This window comes from Somniosus microcephalus, chromosome 23 (assembly GCF_052327205.1).
Source record: "Somniosus microcephalus isolate GS21.2 chromosome 23, FLI_Smic_1.0, whole genome shotgun sequence".
NCBI lineage: Eukaryota > Metazoa > Chordata > Chondrichthyes > Squaliformes > Somniosidae > Somniosus > Somniosus microcephalus.
Genome location: NC_141009.1, coordinates 22,062,867 through 22,080,122, shown reverse-complemented (window position 1 = coordinate 22,080,122; position 17,256 = coordinate 22,062,867). Strand labels below are relative to the sequence as shown.

At 43.9% G+C, this 17,256-nt stretch overlaps 1 protein-coding gene across 2 annotated transcripts in view; it reads left to right on the top strand.

Moving 5' to 3' along the window:
- The first annotated feature begins 3,276 nt into the window (after nucleotides 1-3,276).
- Nucleotides 3,277-17,256, top strand: part of slc2a8 (solute carrier family 2 member 8) — a 32,767-nt gene continuing 18,787 nt past the window's right edge. The window contains exons 1-2 of one of the 2 annotated variants that reach the window (XM_085965591.1): nucleotides 3,277-3,665; nucleotides 16,802-16,964. In XM_085965591.1, the coding sequence (XP_085821717.1) occupies nucleotides 3,592-3,665; nucleotides 16,802-16,964 (237 nt within the window). In that variant the 5' untranslated portion in view covers nucleotides 3,277-3,591. The remainder of the gene's footprint in view (nucleotides 3,666-16,801; nucleotides 16,965-17,256) is intronic. The other variant, XM_085965590.1, reaches the window with a different exon arrangement.

Sequence of the window (17,256 nt, the reverse complement as noted above, 5' to 3'; positions counted from 1 at the left end):
TCGGGCGCCGGCGGGATGCTGGTGACGCTGCTGGAAACCAGTCTATCTCGCGCCGCTCTCACTCAATACGCATGCGCGGGTTCCAGCAAAAAAACAACAACAGACTCTCAGAGTCGAGTGGCTACAGCGCAGGAGGAGGCTGTTCGGCCCTTCCAGCCGGTGCAAGCCCTTGGCAAGAACACTTCAGCTTGCCCCACTCCCTCCCGCCCATTCCCCGTAGCCCTGCAAATTTAGTTTCCTTCAGATACTTATCCAACTCCCTTTTGAAAGCTGTGATTGAGTCTGCCTTGACCACCCTTTCAGGCAGTGCATTCCAGATCCTAACCACTCGCTGCGTAAAAAAGTTTTTTCTGATGTCGCCTTTGCCAATCACCTTAAATCTGTGCCCTCTGCCAATGGGAACAGTTCATAGAAACATAGAATATAGGAGCAGGAGAAGGCCATTCAATGAGATCATGGCTGATCATCCAAATTCAGTACCTGGTCCCTGCTTTCTCCCCATATCCCTTTAGCCTTAAATATATCTAACTCCTCCTTGAATATATTTAATGAATTGGCCTCCACTGCCTTCTGTGGTAGAGAATTCCACAGGCTCACCACTCTCTGGGTGAAGAAATTCCTCCTCATCTCTGTCCTAAATGGCTTACCCCTTATCCTTAGACTGTGACCCCTGGTTCTGGACTCCCCCACCATCAGGAACATCCTTCCTGCATCTAGTCTGTCTAGTCCTGTTAGAATTTTATAAGTTCCCCTCTACTCTGTCCAGGCCCCTCATGATTTTGAACACCTCTATCAAATCTCCTCTCAATCTTCTCTGCTCCAAGGAGAACAACCCCAGCTTCTCCAGTCTATCAACGTAACCGAAGTCTCTCATTCCTGGAATCGTTCTCGTAAATCTTTTCTGCACCCTCTCTAAGGCCTTCACATCCTTCCTAAAGTGTGGTGCCCAGAATTGGACACAGTACTCCAGTTGAGGCCGAGCCAGTGTTTTATACAGGTTCATCATAATTTCCACACTTTTGTACTCTATACCTCTATTTATGAAGCCCAGGATCCCATAAGCCTTTTTAACTGCTTTCTCAACCTGCCCTGCCACCTTCAACGATTTGTACACACATACCCCCCAGGTCTCTCTGTTCATGCACCCACTTCAGGATTGTTTATATGTCCTCTCCTCATTCTTTCTACCAAAATGTATCACTTTGCAATTTTCTGCGTTAATTTCTATCTGCCACGTGTCTGCCCATTTCACCAACCTATGTCTTCCTGAAGTCTATCACACTCCTCCTCACTGTTCACTATACTTCCAAGTTTTGTCTCATCTGCAAATTTTGTCCTGTACACCCAAGTCCAAGTCATTAATATATAATCAAGAAAAGCAGTGGTCCTAGAACCGACCCCTGGGGAACACCACTGTATAGCTTCCTCCAGTCCGAAAAACAACCGTTCACCACTACTCTCTGTTTGCTGTCACTTAGCCAATTCCGTATCCATGCTGCCACTGTCCCTATTATTCCATGAGCTTCAACTTTGCAGGTAAGCCTATTATGTGGCACTTTGTCGAATGCCTTTTGGAAATCCATGTACACTACATCAATTGCATCACCCTCATCAACCTGTTACCTCATCAAAGAACTCAATCAAGTTAGTTAAACACAATTTGCCTTTAACAAATCTATGCTGGCTTTTGTTAATTAATCCACACTTGTCCAGTGGCTGTTAATTTTGTCCCTGATTACTGTTTCCAAAAGCTTCCCCACTACCAAGGTCAAACTGAATGGCCTGTAGTTGCTGGGTTTATCTTTACACCCTTTTTTGAACAATGGTATAACATTTGCAATTCTCCAGTTCTCTGGCACCACCCCCGTATCTAAGGAAGATTGGAATATTATGGCCAGTACCTCCGTGATTTCTTCCCTCAATTTCCTCAGCATCCTAGGATGCATCCCATCCGCTCCTGGTGACTTATCTATTTTATGTACAGCCAGCTTTTCTAATGCCTCCTCTATCAATTTTTATCCTATCAAGTATCTCCACTACATCCTCCATTACTATGTCTATGGCAGCATCCTCTTCCTTGGTGAAGACAGATGCAAAGTACTTGTTTAGTACCTCAGCCATACCTTCTGCCTCCATGCATAGGTCTCCTTTTTGGTCCCTAATTGGCCCCACCGCTCCTCTTACTACCCTTTCACTATTTATATGCCTACAGAAGACTTTTGGATTACCTTTTCTGTTGGTTGCCATTCTATTCTCATACCCTCTCTTTGCCCCTCTTATTTTCTTTTTCACTTCTCCCCTGACCTTTCTATATATAGCCTGATTCTCAAATGTATTTGCAACCTGACATCTGTCATACGCACTCTTTTTCTGCTTCATCATATTCTCTATCTGTTTTGTCATCCAGGGAGCTCTGACTTTAGTTGCCCTGCCTTTCCCCCTAGTGGGAATGTACCTCAAATGTACCTGAACTTTTTCTTCTTTAAAGGCAGCCCATTGTTCCATTACAGTTTTGCCTGCCAATCTTTGATTCCAGTTTGCCCGGGCCAGGTCCATTCTCATCCCACTTGAAATTGGCCTTCCCCCAGTTAAATATTTTTAATTCAGATTGCTCCCTGTCCTTTTCCATAGCTAATTTAAACCTTAGAATACTATGATAACTGTTTCGCCGTTCATTTTTATTTACAGAAAAGGCTTACATTTATATAGCGCCTTTCATGACCACCGGACGTCTCAAAGCGCTTTACAGCCAATTAAGTACTTTTGGAGTGTAGTCACTGTTGTAATGTGGGAAACGCGACAGCCAATTTGCGCACAGCAAGCTCCCACAAACAGCAATGGTGATAATGACCAGAGAGATCTGTTTTTGTTATGTTGATTGAGGAATAAATATGGGCCAGGACAGCGGGGATAACTCCCCCTGCTCTTCTTCGAAATAGTGCCGTGGAAGGAGAGGACCTCCTCCGCGCGCCCGTGGAGTGGCAACGAAAAAAAAAATCTGTTTTATGTCTATTGGAAAGAGAGCGAGATAGAAGGGGAGAGAGATATAAAGAGGAGGAGGAGGGGGGCATGGTCTGCCTGCATCAATGATGGCGGCGCCCCTCTCAATCCCTCTACCAGAGGCGGTTGTGCGCAGGGCATGGTCTGCCTGCATCAATGATGGCGGCGCCCCTCTCAATCCCTCTACCAGAGGCGGTTGTGCGCAGGGCATGGTCTGCCTGCATCAATGATGGCGGCGCCCTTCTCAATCCCTCTACCAGAGGCGGTTGTGCGCATGGCCGTGACGGGTGCGATTCGAAAGCGGAGCTGGCGGCTGGGCGGCTGAGGGAGGAAGGGGACGGTTAACGGCGGGAGCCTGCCGAGGGGGGAAAGAATGGTAGCCGAAGCCGACCGGGAGGCGGTGCCAGCGCTCTGGATGGGCGGCACCCCCGCTCTGGATGGGCGGCACCCCCGCTCTGGATGGGCGGCACCCCCTGGGGGGTTTAGCGCTGATACGGCAGCGCTGAGGTGAACACTCTGTGTGTGTGGTCCGGAGCGGCTGACGCGGGTGATCACGCGAGCAGGCAGCCGAGCCAGCCAGCCGGACCCAGGATGAGCACCGAGGAGTCCAGGCCACTGGTGGAGCCCGCCGCAGGGGGGGACACGCAGGAGGAGCAGTACTTCAAGTGAGTGGCCCCAGCTGCATTTTGATCATGGTGAATGGGAGGGATTTTTTTGGGGTGTTGATTACAGCATTACCCCCGCCACGGGCATGGCCCAGAAATGGTCTTGACAAAAGGGTTTTCACCTGAAACGTTGACTCTATTTTCTCTTCACGGATGTTGCCTGGCCTGCTGAGTTTTTCCAGCATTTTCTGTTGTTATTACAGAAATGAAGTTGTTGCCCGTGGCTGAGTGGGGTAGCGCCCTCACCTCGCAGTCAGAAGGTTGCGGGTGCAAGTCCCGCTCCAGAGACTTGAACACAAAAAAATCCCCCTTGCCAGTGCCGAGGGTGTGCCGCACTGTCGGAAATGCCGTCTTTCGGTTGAGATGTTAAACCCCCGTCTGCTCTCAGCTAGACGTAAAAGGTCCCATGGCACTATTTCGAAAAACAGGGGAGTTATCCCCTGCTGTCCTGGCCAATATTTATCCCTCAATCAACCTAATTAAAACAGATTATCTGGTGATTATCACATTGCTGTTTGTGGGAGCTTGCTGTGTACAAACTGGCTGCAGCGTCTCCTACATTACAACAGTGACTACACTTCAAACGTACTTTAATTGGCTGTAAAGCACTTTGGGGTGTCTGATGATCGTGAAAAGTGCTATATGAATGTAAGTCTTTCTCAAGACACTCGTGTGATACTCTAAGTTTATAGATATGTGTATGCAATAAGGTATTAAGTTTCTCCCCCCCCTCCTCCTTGTGGATTTGTTCGACATATGGAATTTAACATGATATGCCACATTGAGCATATTAATATACTGCTTTGTTCTGTTTAGAAACATAGAAGATAGGAGCAGGAGTAGGCCATTCGGCCCTTCGAGCCTGCTCCGCCATTCAACGAGATCATAGCTGATCATCCAAACCCTAGCACCCGGTCCCTACACCGACAGCCATCCCACCCAAGCCCTATCCCCATAACCCCACGTATTTAATCCCCCCTAACACGAAGGGCCAATTTTTTATCATGGCCAATCAACCTAACCCGCACATCTTTGGACTGTGGGAGGAAACCGGAGCACCCGGAGGAAACCCACGCAAACACGGGGAGAATGTGCAAACTCCACACAGACAGTCACCCGAGGCCGGATTTGAACCCGGGTCCCTGGCGCTGTGAGGCAACAATGCTAACCACTATGCCACCGTGATGCTCTTATACAAGGTGTTGCTTCAAAATCAGATTGAGGGGGATTGACAGGTAGATGCTGAGAGGTTGTTTCCCCTGGCTGGGAATCCAGAACTAGGGGGCATCGTCTCAGGATAAGGGGTTGGCCATTTAATACTGAGCTGAGGAGGAATTTCTTCACCCAGGGTTTTGAATCTTTGGAATTCTCTACCCCAGAGGGCTCTGTGGAGGCTCAGTCATTGAGCATATTCAAGAGATCGATAGGTTTTTGGATAAGGGGGTCGGGCGGGAAAGTGCAGTTGAAGATCAGCCATCGTTCCTGTTGGCACTCTAATGGGACTGGCAACAAACTGGCACTGTAAAACAGAGTGTGCTCGCAGGTTGTACATAAGTACTGTACTTGGAAGAAAGAGCAAACTTTCATTTATATAGCACCTTTCATATTCTCGGGACATTCCTAAACATTTCACAGGCATTGCTGTACTTCAAGTGTACTCAAAGTTGTCACTGTTATAATATAGGCAAATGCAGCAGCCAATTTGCTCAGAGCAAAATTGAAAAACAGTGGAGAATTTTTTTTAGTGCTGTTAATTGAAGGATAAAAAGTAGTCCGGACGAAAGGAGAACTTCCCTCTTGGAAATGGTGCCATAGGGTCTCTTGCATCCACCCAAAAGGCAGATGAGGCCTTAGTTTAACATGACAGATGGCACCTCCATCCGTGCAACACTCCACTGAAGTATCAGCCTAGGTTATATGCTCAAGTCTCTGGAGTTGGGCTTAAACCCACAACCTTCTGAATTGGAAGCTCTGAGCCAAGGCTAACATCTGAGTGGCGAGCAGCTCTAAGGCCAGTCTCAGCAGTGCTATCTTTTCCTGGTTGCCAATTCCTAGCATCAATTTCTGGGTTTGTCAGGTCTGCTGTCTGATTCATTAGTAATCTTTATCATTAGAATAACCCCCTAGTTTGAGACCTTTATCTCCATAGGGGATTGTGGAAGTAAATGACAAAAACAACCATCTACTGCAGGGCAGGAGGCGTTTTCTTCTTTACATTCATGTTGTACTGATAAGGGATCACAACATAGTGAATTTTAAAAACTACTGCAACTGATGGAAATTAAACAAAAGCAAGATGCTAGGAACATATAGTGAGCCTCTGTGTGGAGGACAGACAGGTCAGCAATTCAGGTTAGGCCCTTCTTCAGACTGCACGTTCCTCTTGCACTTCCTGCTCTTCTAAAAGTAGCTTCTGTTTATCATTATACCCCAGTTTGTAGAGTGTAAAGGTCATTGAACTAAATCACTAGTTATTGCCAATTCTAATACCGTTCTCTTAAAATTCGTGTATCTGTAGTTAACATTTTCTTTTGTTTAGTGAAAGATTTATTTTCTAGTCATGGTAAACAAAGTGTTTCATTGCATAACCAATTCACCTGTAGGGGGCAGATGTTCTCTTTTAGATCCAATACCCTGTTCAAATGAATGACTCTTGAGGAGCAGAGTTTTTTTTTAAAAACACCCTGTAAAGTCTCAACTCTAGCAACTTTCAGATCTCTCGTCAGTACTGCCGCACTCATCTACTTTCCTCTCCCAACCACCAAGATTTCTTTTCCTGTTTTGTATTTTACAATTTTGTCTCCTTAGCAGATAAGTGTACTTTGTGGTGTGGCAGTGGGCCATGCTGACCGGCAGGGATCTAGCGGTCATTACGTGATCTACTGTTAGACAGTCTCATTCTATGTGGTGGATGTTGTACTACTGTTGATTTTGTTCCTCAGCTAGAGATGGAAAACTGGCTGGTTCTTCATTCTAAATTTTCTGGTAATTCCTGCTGGAAGGTTACATAGGAACATCTAACTTTCAGATTATGCCCTCTTGATCCGGATTTCCCCCATCAGAGAAAGTTTCTCTGTATCTACTCTATTGATTTCCTTAATTATTTTAATGACCTCGATTAGATCACCCCTCAGCCTTCCAAATTCAAGGGAATTACGAGCCAAGTTTATGCAACCTGCCCTCAATTTAATCCTTTGAGCCCCGATTTGACTGAATTTGCACGGTACTTCATCCGTGTCCAGTATAACTTTCCTGAGGTATGCTGCAGTACTCCAGCTGGTGCCTGTACAACTGAAGCATCACTTCCTCACTTTTGAATTTCGACTTCCTGGAGATAAAGGCAAACATTCCACTAACCTTTTTGATTACTTTTTGTACCTGTGCACTAGCTTTTATTGATTTGTGTACATGGACGCCTAAATCTCTTTGCTCCTAATCTCTCACCATTCAGAAACTATTCGGATTAGTTTTTCTCAGATCCAAACTGGATGATCTTGCATTTCCCTACATTGAACTAAATCAGTCATAGTTTTGCCCACTCACCAAGTCGATGTATGTCTTTGTAACTTCCTGCTCCCATCCACACAACATGCTGCGCCTCGTAACTTCGTGTCATCTGCAAACTTAGATACACAGCTCTCTTCCTTCATCCAAGTCATATATCCCCGGGGAATGCCATTTGTCACATCCCACCAATCGGAGAACAAAACCTTTACCCCAACTCTGTCTCCTACCTTCCCAACCAATTACCGACCCACATCTCAAGGTTACCTCCAATTCCATGCGCTTTCATTTTTGCCAATAATCTCTTGTGCGGAACCTTATCAAATGCCTTCTGGAAGCCCATATAGACAACATCCATAGACATTCCCCTGTCCACCATGCTAGTGCCCATCTCTCAAAATTCAACCAGATTACTCCAACATGATCTACTTTTCACAAATCCGTGCTGACACTCTTTGATCAACTGATACCTGTCCAAGTGCAATCACTTGGATTCCAGTAACATTTCCACAATTGATGTTAAACTGACAGGTCTGTAGTTACCTGGTTTCTCCTTCCCTCCCTCCCTTAAGTAATGGAGTGAGATTTGCAATTTTCCAATCCAGCGAACAATTGTAAACCAGTCTGAAATATGGAAGATAATGCAGTGGAAATCTTCTCGTAATAGCCAGCAAACAGTACAAAGAATAAAGTGATTGTCTGAGAACAATGGTGAATTAGCATAGCGAAGTCATAGAATGAGTGCACTGTTAACCTCCAGGCTCTGCATGTGACACACCATTCAGAGTTGGATGTATATCTCAACTAAGAATGATAAACATCTTTGATATTACATTTCATTGTTAAACGAACAGATAGCGAGATCTTCACATGGCAATTGCCAGGGAATATGCCAGGAAAAGTCAAAACACTACCTACCCATCGGAAAAATCAACTGACTAGTCGTCCTCGGGCTTCTCATTTACCTCTTTCCAATTTGTTACAGATCTTTGGAAGAGAACTTAGAACGGGTTCTTTCCCTTGATAATGAGATCATCCGATTTGATTGTTGTAGATACAGATTCACGTTTTTCTTCTGTTTAGGTCACTTCAAGCAGGCAAAATCTGCAAGTCCACTATGTTCGCTACTATATGCACGTTTTTGCATTTGACTGTTTATTAGTGCATCAGAGGTGATGCTTTAAAGGTCAATTTTAAAATGCTGAGTTTCACATGGCTGTCTCCTTTTTATAGAAATTTATAGCACAGAAGGAGACCATTCGGCCCATTGTGTCTGTACCAGCTGAAAAAGAGCTATCCCGCCTAATCCCACTTTCCAGCCGTGCATATCCAAGTACTTTTTAAATGTGGTGAGGGTTTCTGCCTCTACCACCCTTTCAGGCAGTGAGTTCCAGACCCCTCACCACCCTCTGGGTGAAAACATTTCTCCTCAACTCCCCTCTAAACCTCCTAACAATTACTTTAAATCTATGCCCTGCTGGTTATTGACCTCTGCTAAGGGAAATAGATCCTTTCTATCCACTCTATCTAGGCCCCTCATCATTTTATACACCTCAATTAAGTCTCCCCTCAGCCTCCTCTGCTCCAAAGAAAACAACTCAGTCTATCCAATCTTTCCACGTAGCTAAAATTCTCCAGTCCTGGCAACATCCTCGTAAATCTCCTCTGTACCCTCTCTAGTGCAATCACATCTTTCCTGTAATGTGGTGACCAGAGCTGTACCCAGTACTCTAGCTGTGGCCTAACTAGCGTTTTATACAGTTCAAGCATAACCTCCCTGCTCTTGTATTCTATGCTTCGGCTAATAAAGAAAAGTATCCCCTATGCCTTCAATTTTTGTATCATCTGCAAACTTCTTAATCATGCCCCCTACATTGAAGTCTAAACCATTGAGATATACCACAAAAAGCAAGGGACCCAATACTGAGCCCTGTGGAATGCCACTGGAAACAGCCTTCCAGTCACGAAAATACCCATTGACCATTACCCTTTGCTTCCTTGACACTTTCCCTTGGATCCCATGGGCTTTTACTTTTCTGACCAGTCTGCCATGTGAGACCTTGTCAAAAGCCTTGCTAAAATCCATGTAGACTACATTAAATGTGCTACCCTCATTGACTCTCCTTGTTACCTCCTCAAAAAATTCAGTCAAGTTAGTCAGACACAATCTTCCCTTAACAAATCCATGCGAACTGTTCTTGATTGATCCGTGCCTTTCTAAATGACGGAAAAAATTCTGAGGGACCGTATTTATCAATAATTTGCCCACCACCGAGGTTAGGCTGACTGACCTGTAATTACTTGGTCTATCCCTTTCTTCCTTTTTAAACAATGGTACAACATTAACAGTCTTCCAGTACCACACATGTAGCCAGAGAGGATTGGAAAATGATGGTCAGAGCCTCTGCTATTTCCTCCCTTGCTTCTCTTAACAGCCTGGGATACATTTCACCTGGAACTGGCGATTTATCTACTTTCAACGATGCTAAACCCATTAATATTTCCTCTCTCACTATGTTTATCTTATTAAATATTTCACACTCCTCCTCCCTAACTACAATGTCTGCATCGTCCCCCTCTTTTCTGAAGACAGACGCAAAGTATTCAGTAAGAACCATACCCACGTCTTCCGCCTCCACACACAAGCTTCCTTTTTGGTCTCTAATAGGCCCTACTCTTTCCTTAGTTATCCTCGTGCTCTTTATGTATTCATAAAACATCTTTGGATTTTCCTTGACTTTACTTGCCAATATTTTTTCATGCCCTCTCTTTGCTTTCCTAATTTCCTTTTTAATTTTACCCCTGCACTTTCTATACTCCTCTAGGCTTTCTGCAGTTCTTAGCTCGCGGTATCTGATTTAAGCTTCCCTTTTTTGCCTTATCCTACCCTGTACGCCCCTCGACATCCAGGGGGCTCTAGATTGGAGAGTCCCACCCTTTTTCTTTCTCTGAACCCTCACTATCTCCTCCTTGAATGCCTCCACTGCTCAGACAAAAATTTACCTTCAAGTAGCTGTTTCCAGTCCACTTTTGCTAAATCCCATCTCAGCTTAGTAAAATTGGCCTCTTCCCAATTGAGAACTTTTACTCTTTGTCCTCTTCCATAACTACGCTAAATCTAACTGAATTATGATCACGACCACCAAAATGCTCTCCCACGGATACTCCTTCCACCTGCCCAGCTTCATTCCCTAAAACTAAGTCCAGAACCGCCGCCTCCCTTGTTGGGCTTGCTACGTACTGGCTAAAAAAGTTCTCCTGAATGCATTTTAAGAATTCTGCACCCTCTATACCTTTTTACACTGATTCTATCCCAGTTAAAGGTTAGGGTAGTTGAAATCCCTGACTATTACTGCCCTATTTTTGCATTTCTCAGAAATCTGCCTACATATTTACTCTTCTAGCTCCCTCTGACTATTTGGGGGTCTATAGTACACTCCCAGCAGTGTGATTGCCCCTTTTTCAGCTCAACCCATAGGGCCCCATTTGATAATCCTTCTAACATATCATCCCTCCTCAACTGTAATTGTTTCTTTAACCAACATTGCGATACCACCCCCTCCTTTTTTATTTCCTTCTCTTCTCTCATTTGATAATCCCTGTAACCAGGAATGTTGATCTGCCATTCCCGCCCTTCTTTCAGCCATGTTTCAGTAATATCTATGATGTACTTCCACGTGTCTATTTGTAACCTCAGCTCATCTGCCTTATTCACTAGACTCCTTGCATTGAAGTATATACCATTAACCACTGCCAAACCCCTCTGTTGTCTATATTTTCTAGCCTTTGTTTCCTCTGCCTTCCAAACTCACTTACTAATTTTCTGCCTTCCATTTCCAGCTTTGCTTCTCTCCCTTCTGAATCTACTCTCAGGTTCCCATCCCCCTGCCAAGCTACTTTAAACCCTCCCCAACTGCACTAGCAAACCTCCTGTGAGGATATTGGTCCCGGCCCTGTTGAGGTGCAACCCCTCCAGCTTGTTCAGGTCCCACCTTCCCCAAAACCGGTCCCAATGCCTCAGGAATCTAAAGCCCTCCTTCCTGCACCATCTCTCCAGTCACGCCTTCATCTGCTCTCTCCTCCTATTTCTGTACTCACTGGCGTGTGGCACCGGGCGTAATCCAGAGATTACTACCTTTGAGGTCCTGCTTATTAATTTCTTTCCTAGCTCCCTAAAATCTGCCTGCAGGACCTAATCAGTCTTTCTACCTATGTCATTGGTACCACTATGGACCACGCCCTCTGACTGTTCACCCTCCCCCTCAGAATGTCCAGCGGCCGCTCAGTGACATCCTCAACCCTGGCACCAGGGAGGCAACATACCATCCTGGAGTCATGTCTGTGGCCGCAGAAACGTCCGTCTGTTCCCCTAGCTGTTGAATCCCCTATCACTATTACTTTTCTGACCTACCACTATTACTTTTCTGACCTTCCTCCTGCCCCCCCCCCCCCCCAGCACAGTTGAGCCACCCATGGTGCCATGGACGTGGCTGTACTCCCCAGAGGAACCATCGCCCTAACCACCGGTTAGAGAGCGAGATGCACTCAGGGGACTCCTGCACTACCTGCCTGGTCCTCTTTGTCTGTCTGGCGGTCACCCATTCCCTCTCTGCCTGCAAACTCTTAAGCTGCGGGATGACCACCTCCTGAAACGTGCTATCCACATAGCTCTCAGCCTCGTGGATGCACCGCCATGACACCAACCGCTGCTCAAGCTCCGAAACCCGGAGCTCGAGCTCTTCCAGCACATGCGGTTTTCCAGGACATGAGAACCAACCTGGACTTCCCACATGGCACAGGATGTGCATTTGATGGGACTGAGGTGCCCTGCCATGCCTCTATTTATTAGACTACTAACTAAACTTCTTAGTTTACCCCACTACCCTAAGAGGGGAAAAGACAAAAAGATTTACTCAAGTTTAACAAGAATCACAGACACTAAACACACAGAACCTAAATATTCGATAGCTAGATACTTAACTTAGAGTCCACTGGTTCTGTGGCTCCACACCTCCTTTTGATTTGGACGTGAGAAACCACCTCCTCTACACTGAATTCCTACCATCACCAAATTCGCCCACTCCGCCTGCGATCCACCCACCTCTGTCTCCCAGCTCTTTGTGAAGTGTTCAGAGATATTTTTCTGACATAAGGAACAGTATATAAATTGCAAAAATGTAGAAAAACTTAATACAGAAGTCGGTCAGCAGCTGTACAAAGAAACAGCAAGTTATTATTTTGGCTGTATGGCCTTAAGCAGAACCAGTTCCATAATGTAATTAAACCCCCCCCCCGAGCTGCTGTGTATTTCCAGGGTTTGCAATTTTTGTTTTACTATAAAAATGCACGCTAGTGTTGGACACGTGTGTGTTTGTATAGGCGTCTCTCCTCTCCATCTGAGAGTTTTGTTCATTTACACCAAGCCATTGTTGGATCAGCTCGTCATGATTCAACTGTCTTTATGTTGTGATCTTCAGATATCGAATAGCTACAAAAATGTCAGGAGTTTTGATGAATCTCATCGAAAAACAACTTTCCCCTGTTCCAATGTCACATACGAAGATGTGAATCAATGTGTGTGTCACTCAGTTGAGCAAAATCAATGTTTCTATTAAACCTGTGGTCATTTCACTAATATGGCATCTCAGGAACCAGTATCTACACCAGCTGGCAAAAGATTGCTCCCACGGGTGTGTAACTTGCACCGTCGGATCTGTACACAGTTGTGTCAAATTTCACACCACATCAAGACAATTGATTTTGTAGTATTTCATATTCAAAATGCAAGAGAGTTGCCAGGAGCGGAGAAAAATGTTGATATTCCAATTTCTTTGCTTGCAGCATGCCGCCAGCATGATCCCTAACCTCGCTAATAATGGGTTTGTTATTTAGAAGAGTTGTGTAGTTGCGCACTTCGTGATATTTAAGTGTGTTGCATATATGATTTATTATATGCAGTCTGCTCTTAATTCAAAGTTGCTTGAAGTATTGGATAATTTAAATTTTTAGTTCAAATATGAATTATCAGGAGTTCCTTATGTTATTTAAGCCTATCCCTTAGATTACTGGTAGCTCTAGCAAATTCTCAGCAACTGGAAGTTTTCATTTGTGCATCTTGATGCTAAAACTGTCGCAATTACTATGTTAAGAGTAGATTTATTAGTCTATTCTGACTCCTTCAGTAACATTTTCCTGAATTTTTAAATGGTTAAATACCAACTGTTTCTGAATTTCTGGTACCATACAGCTCATTCTGGAGAGGGGAGCCACGCTACTTAAATGGCTGGAAAACTAGTCCAGCCAATCAAGGCGCTACGCCCAGAACAATATTTGTGTTTTTCAACTGAGCTGCTGCTGAACCCTATCGTGTATTAAAAGTTTAATCAACTGCAGCCTACTACTGTTTCCCTTTCCTGAGAGTTGATTTTAGAAGTCAAAGCTGTCTTGATGCCAATTCTTAGCGTGTCCCAAGGGCAGAAAATGGGATAGAATTGTAAAGAAATGCCCTCAGAAATTAGGAAAGAGCATAAAAATTTGCATGTTCTGAAATGGTTGTATTCTCAAGGGCACAGGCGCAAGTTGAAATAAGTTATTCTAATCTTGTTGAGATCATTAATGAAGCCATATTACAAGCACGACTTTCAGAATTATGGCTTTAAAGTGAAAATTACCTTTTATAAAAAGGATAGTTTATAGATTGGAGACACATGGAGTTCTGGAACTTTGGGCTCCAAGTGGTGAAGAGAGGCTTGCAAAATAAATTTGCTTTCCTCAGGGGGAGGGGGGGAGAGGAAGGAAACATAATTCCGGTCTTAGAAATGGAAAATATACATGCATGGTTATTTAACTTGGATTCGATGCACAGAGCTAACAAGATTGAGTAGATAATAACAGTGAGGCTAACAGCGCTCACTGTTAAAATGGAGTCAATCTGACAGCAACTTCCGGCATCTGCACATGCGCAGTTAGATGCGGAAATCCAGAAGCTGCTGTCAGAGACACCCCGCTCCTCCACAGGGTGAGCTGTACCTGTCCTCGCCAACAGGTCTGGCACTCAAATCAAGGCAATGGTGAAATTGGGGTACTTGCCACTAGTTCCCCACTAAAGATGCCAGGAAAAAGTTAGGGCTGGTGCATTCAGGAGTAAGTGAATTTTTAATGGCGTAGTAAGTGATAATTACTGCCAAACAACCTCTCTGGCCCTGAAATTTTAATTTTACAAGTGTGAGTCTCATTCCTTCAGAAGTCAATTTAGTGTTGGAAATTTAAAGTATAAAAACAACATTTTTTTTTACTTTTTCCTGTCCGTCTCTTATTCTTCTATTACCCAATTTGTTTTTCTGCTTTCTGCACATGATTTAAATCTAATTTCTACTTCCTGTTTTAGACTGCGTGTCTCAGTGACGATTCTTCAATCTGGTTGGTTGAAGAGCCCCGCTCACAGACCCCACGGATGTCCTGTAGATGGCGCCGTGCCGGATCAGACACCGGATTTGAGCAAGTCTCTGCTCAAAAGCACGCGAAAACTCTGGGCAGCTGTCGGCCGCTGACCGCAAAATCCGGGCACATGTTTTGTTAAACTCAAGTGACCAAATCCCACAAATAAACTACATTCTGAACCTTTAGTTTTCAACAAGCTCACTTTGATTCCAACTTGCAGGATAGATTAGGCACTTGATCAGGATTTGAATTCAAATTTATCGACAAAGAATCTTTATGCAAGTATAGTTTTCAGGCTTAGGATGCAAATAAATATTAACTAAAATGGCAAGATGGGAGGCAATTCTAAAATGTGCTTAGTTCCAGTCACGAGGCTAAGTACCCTTTATAGAAAAATAAAGTGAACATAGCATGGAGGTCAAACTAATTTCCTCATGCTCATGTAATTACAAGTGCTTTACTGGTAACCACAGACATAACCTCTCATTACATCGCTACTTTGTTTCTCCTCACCCGAACGCTTGAAGGCAATGCCCGTTTCTTAAACAGAATTAGATTTAACGTTTGACTTTCAGTCCTTCACATCCTATGACTCAAATTTCTTGTACAATTTTTATTTTTGGATAAGTCTATTGCTCTGGCATGTTTAAATGATCTTTTTACACTTTTTCATTTAGCTGATTCAATAGACAGAATCCACTGTACATTTTCAGACTGGTCCATTTTGCAATGTTTAACATCCAAGAGTATTCAGTATCATTTACATGTACATATTTTCCTGCATTCTAGTGGGAAATATGTACGAGTACTAAAGTCTAGTTCAGTTTGGAAAATAGACATGTCTGAAAATGCCTCACCATTGTGATTTCAGTCACTGTAACAATCAATAAGTAGTTTCAAATGGGACACTTTTTATAATCTAATCATTTTTTCTTTTTAAAATCTTGCCTTTGAAAGCTCTATCACATCAACATCCACTTTAAAAAAAAAAAAAACTCATACTATACAGCACCATATGGCACTTTTCCACAAGAAAGAAGAAACATTTAAAGATTTGCCATCAGGACACTTCCATGTATTTCCTTGTGGCTGGTTCAAAAGGAACATTGGTTCAGAGTTGTGCACAGACACAGGTGGTACATTCTCCAGTGAATTGAAAAAGGTAATGGCCCAGATATTCCGATCCCTACGAGTGTGTACCCACCCTAGGGACATCGGAAATGCCGGTTTCAGGCATGCACTGCGCATACGCTGGAAACCGGCATTTCCGATCTGTCAAGAAAGGTCTTGACAGATCCTCCGGCTGTCCTGGAGAAGGGCCTCTGCAGTAAGGCCAGGATAAGAGTTGAAAAAAAGTTTTTTAAAAATTCACTGATTTATCATTTAAAAATACTTTTAAAAAGGTAAGTTTATTTTTAGCTCTAAAAAACTTGAATAATTTTTTTCAAAAAATTAAATTTGTTCAAAATGTTTAATTTATTGTAATTTCAAGTTATTTAATGAAATTTAAAATTTTTTAAAAAAGTTTTACTATGTTGTTGGGGTGATCTCCATTCATATATTTGACGGGTCTTCCTGTCAAGTGTATGAAGGGAAATTCCCTTCTTTGATTGGCTCCCCATGGCCCACGTGATCCCAGGGACGCTACGAACTACCTGTGCCTCTGGGATACGTGGGCCCTGCGCACTTGGAGTTTGGAGAGGCCCAGGATCGGAAGCGTGTGCGTCCCGGGAGCCCTCCGGTAAGGGCGTAGATTTTTCCAGATCGCACGCGGGAGGCCTGTGATTGGAAAATACGGGCCAATGTAGTCACAAAGCAACTCAATGACACTCGGCTTGCAAGTAACTGTGCGTTTAACCCAATACCTCCAAACCTTTAGTTTTTACTCTGCTCTCCCGACTGATCCTTTTGAAGGTCCTCTATCCTATTTATTAACAGCTCCTCGTACAAATGTATGTTGTTCCTATTCAGGATAATTTTCCTCTAGTTAAAATAACAGATTTGGTGTATGATAAAGAAACCCTGCTAGCCATGCCACAAAATAATTCAAGCTCTGACTCTGAAAGAGGAGCGTCAATGAATTTTATTCTCGGTATGGGTGTGGTTTATAGTCCTTATTCCAGTGTTAAAATGTTCAAATCTTCAGACATTTTTGGATTAAAAGATGCCTCTCTTTTCCTGTATTTTCACAGTAAAGTGTGCAATCGGAATCTGTACCTGGCTACATTTGCTGCTGTTTTGGGGCCTCTTAGTTTTGGATTTGTCCTTGGTTACAGTTCTCCTGCCATTCCAGAACTAGAAGCTAATCCAAACCCAAATCTGAACCTTGATTCCACTCAGGCTTCCTGGTTTGCGGTAAGCAATTCCTTCATCATCTATGGATATTATTTCAATTCTTGCCTGTAGTGTAGTTGGGCAAATCACTTTTATTCACCCTCAGCTGAGAAGTTCTGCTCTTGCTGCTGCTGAACCTGTAATTGGATGATTGATTCCCCTCTTTACTTTTCCATTCCTCGCTCGAGGGGCCGAATGGCCTACTCCTGTTCCTATGTTCCTCCCGCCCAGCACCATCTGAGGTTGGGACAGTTGCGGTGGTGAACGTATACTTGTGGAATAGCGTTAGTAGTCCAGTATACTGTTTAGGCAG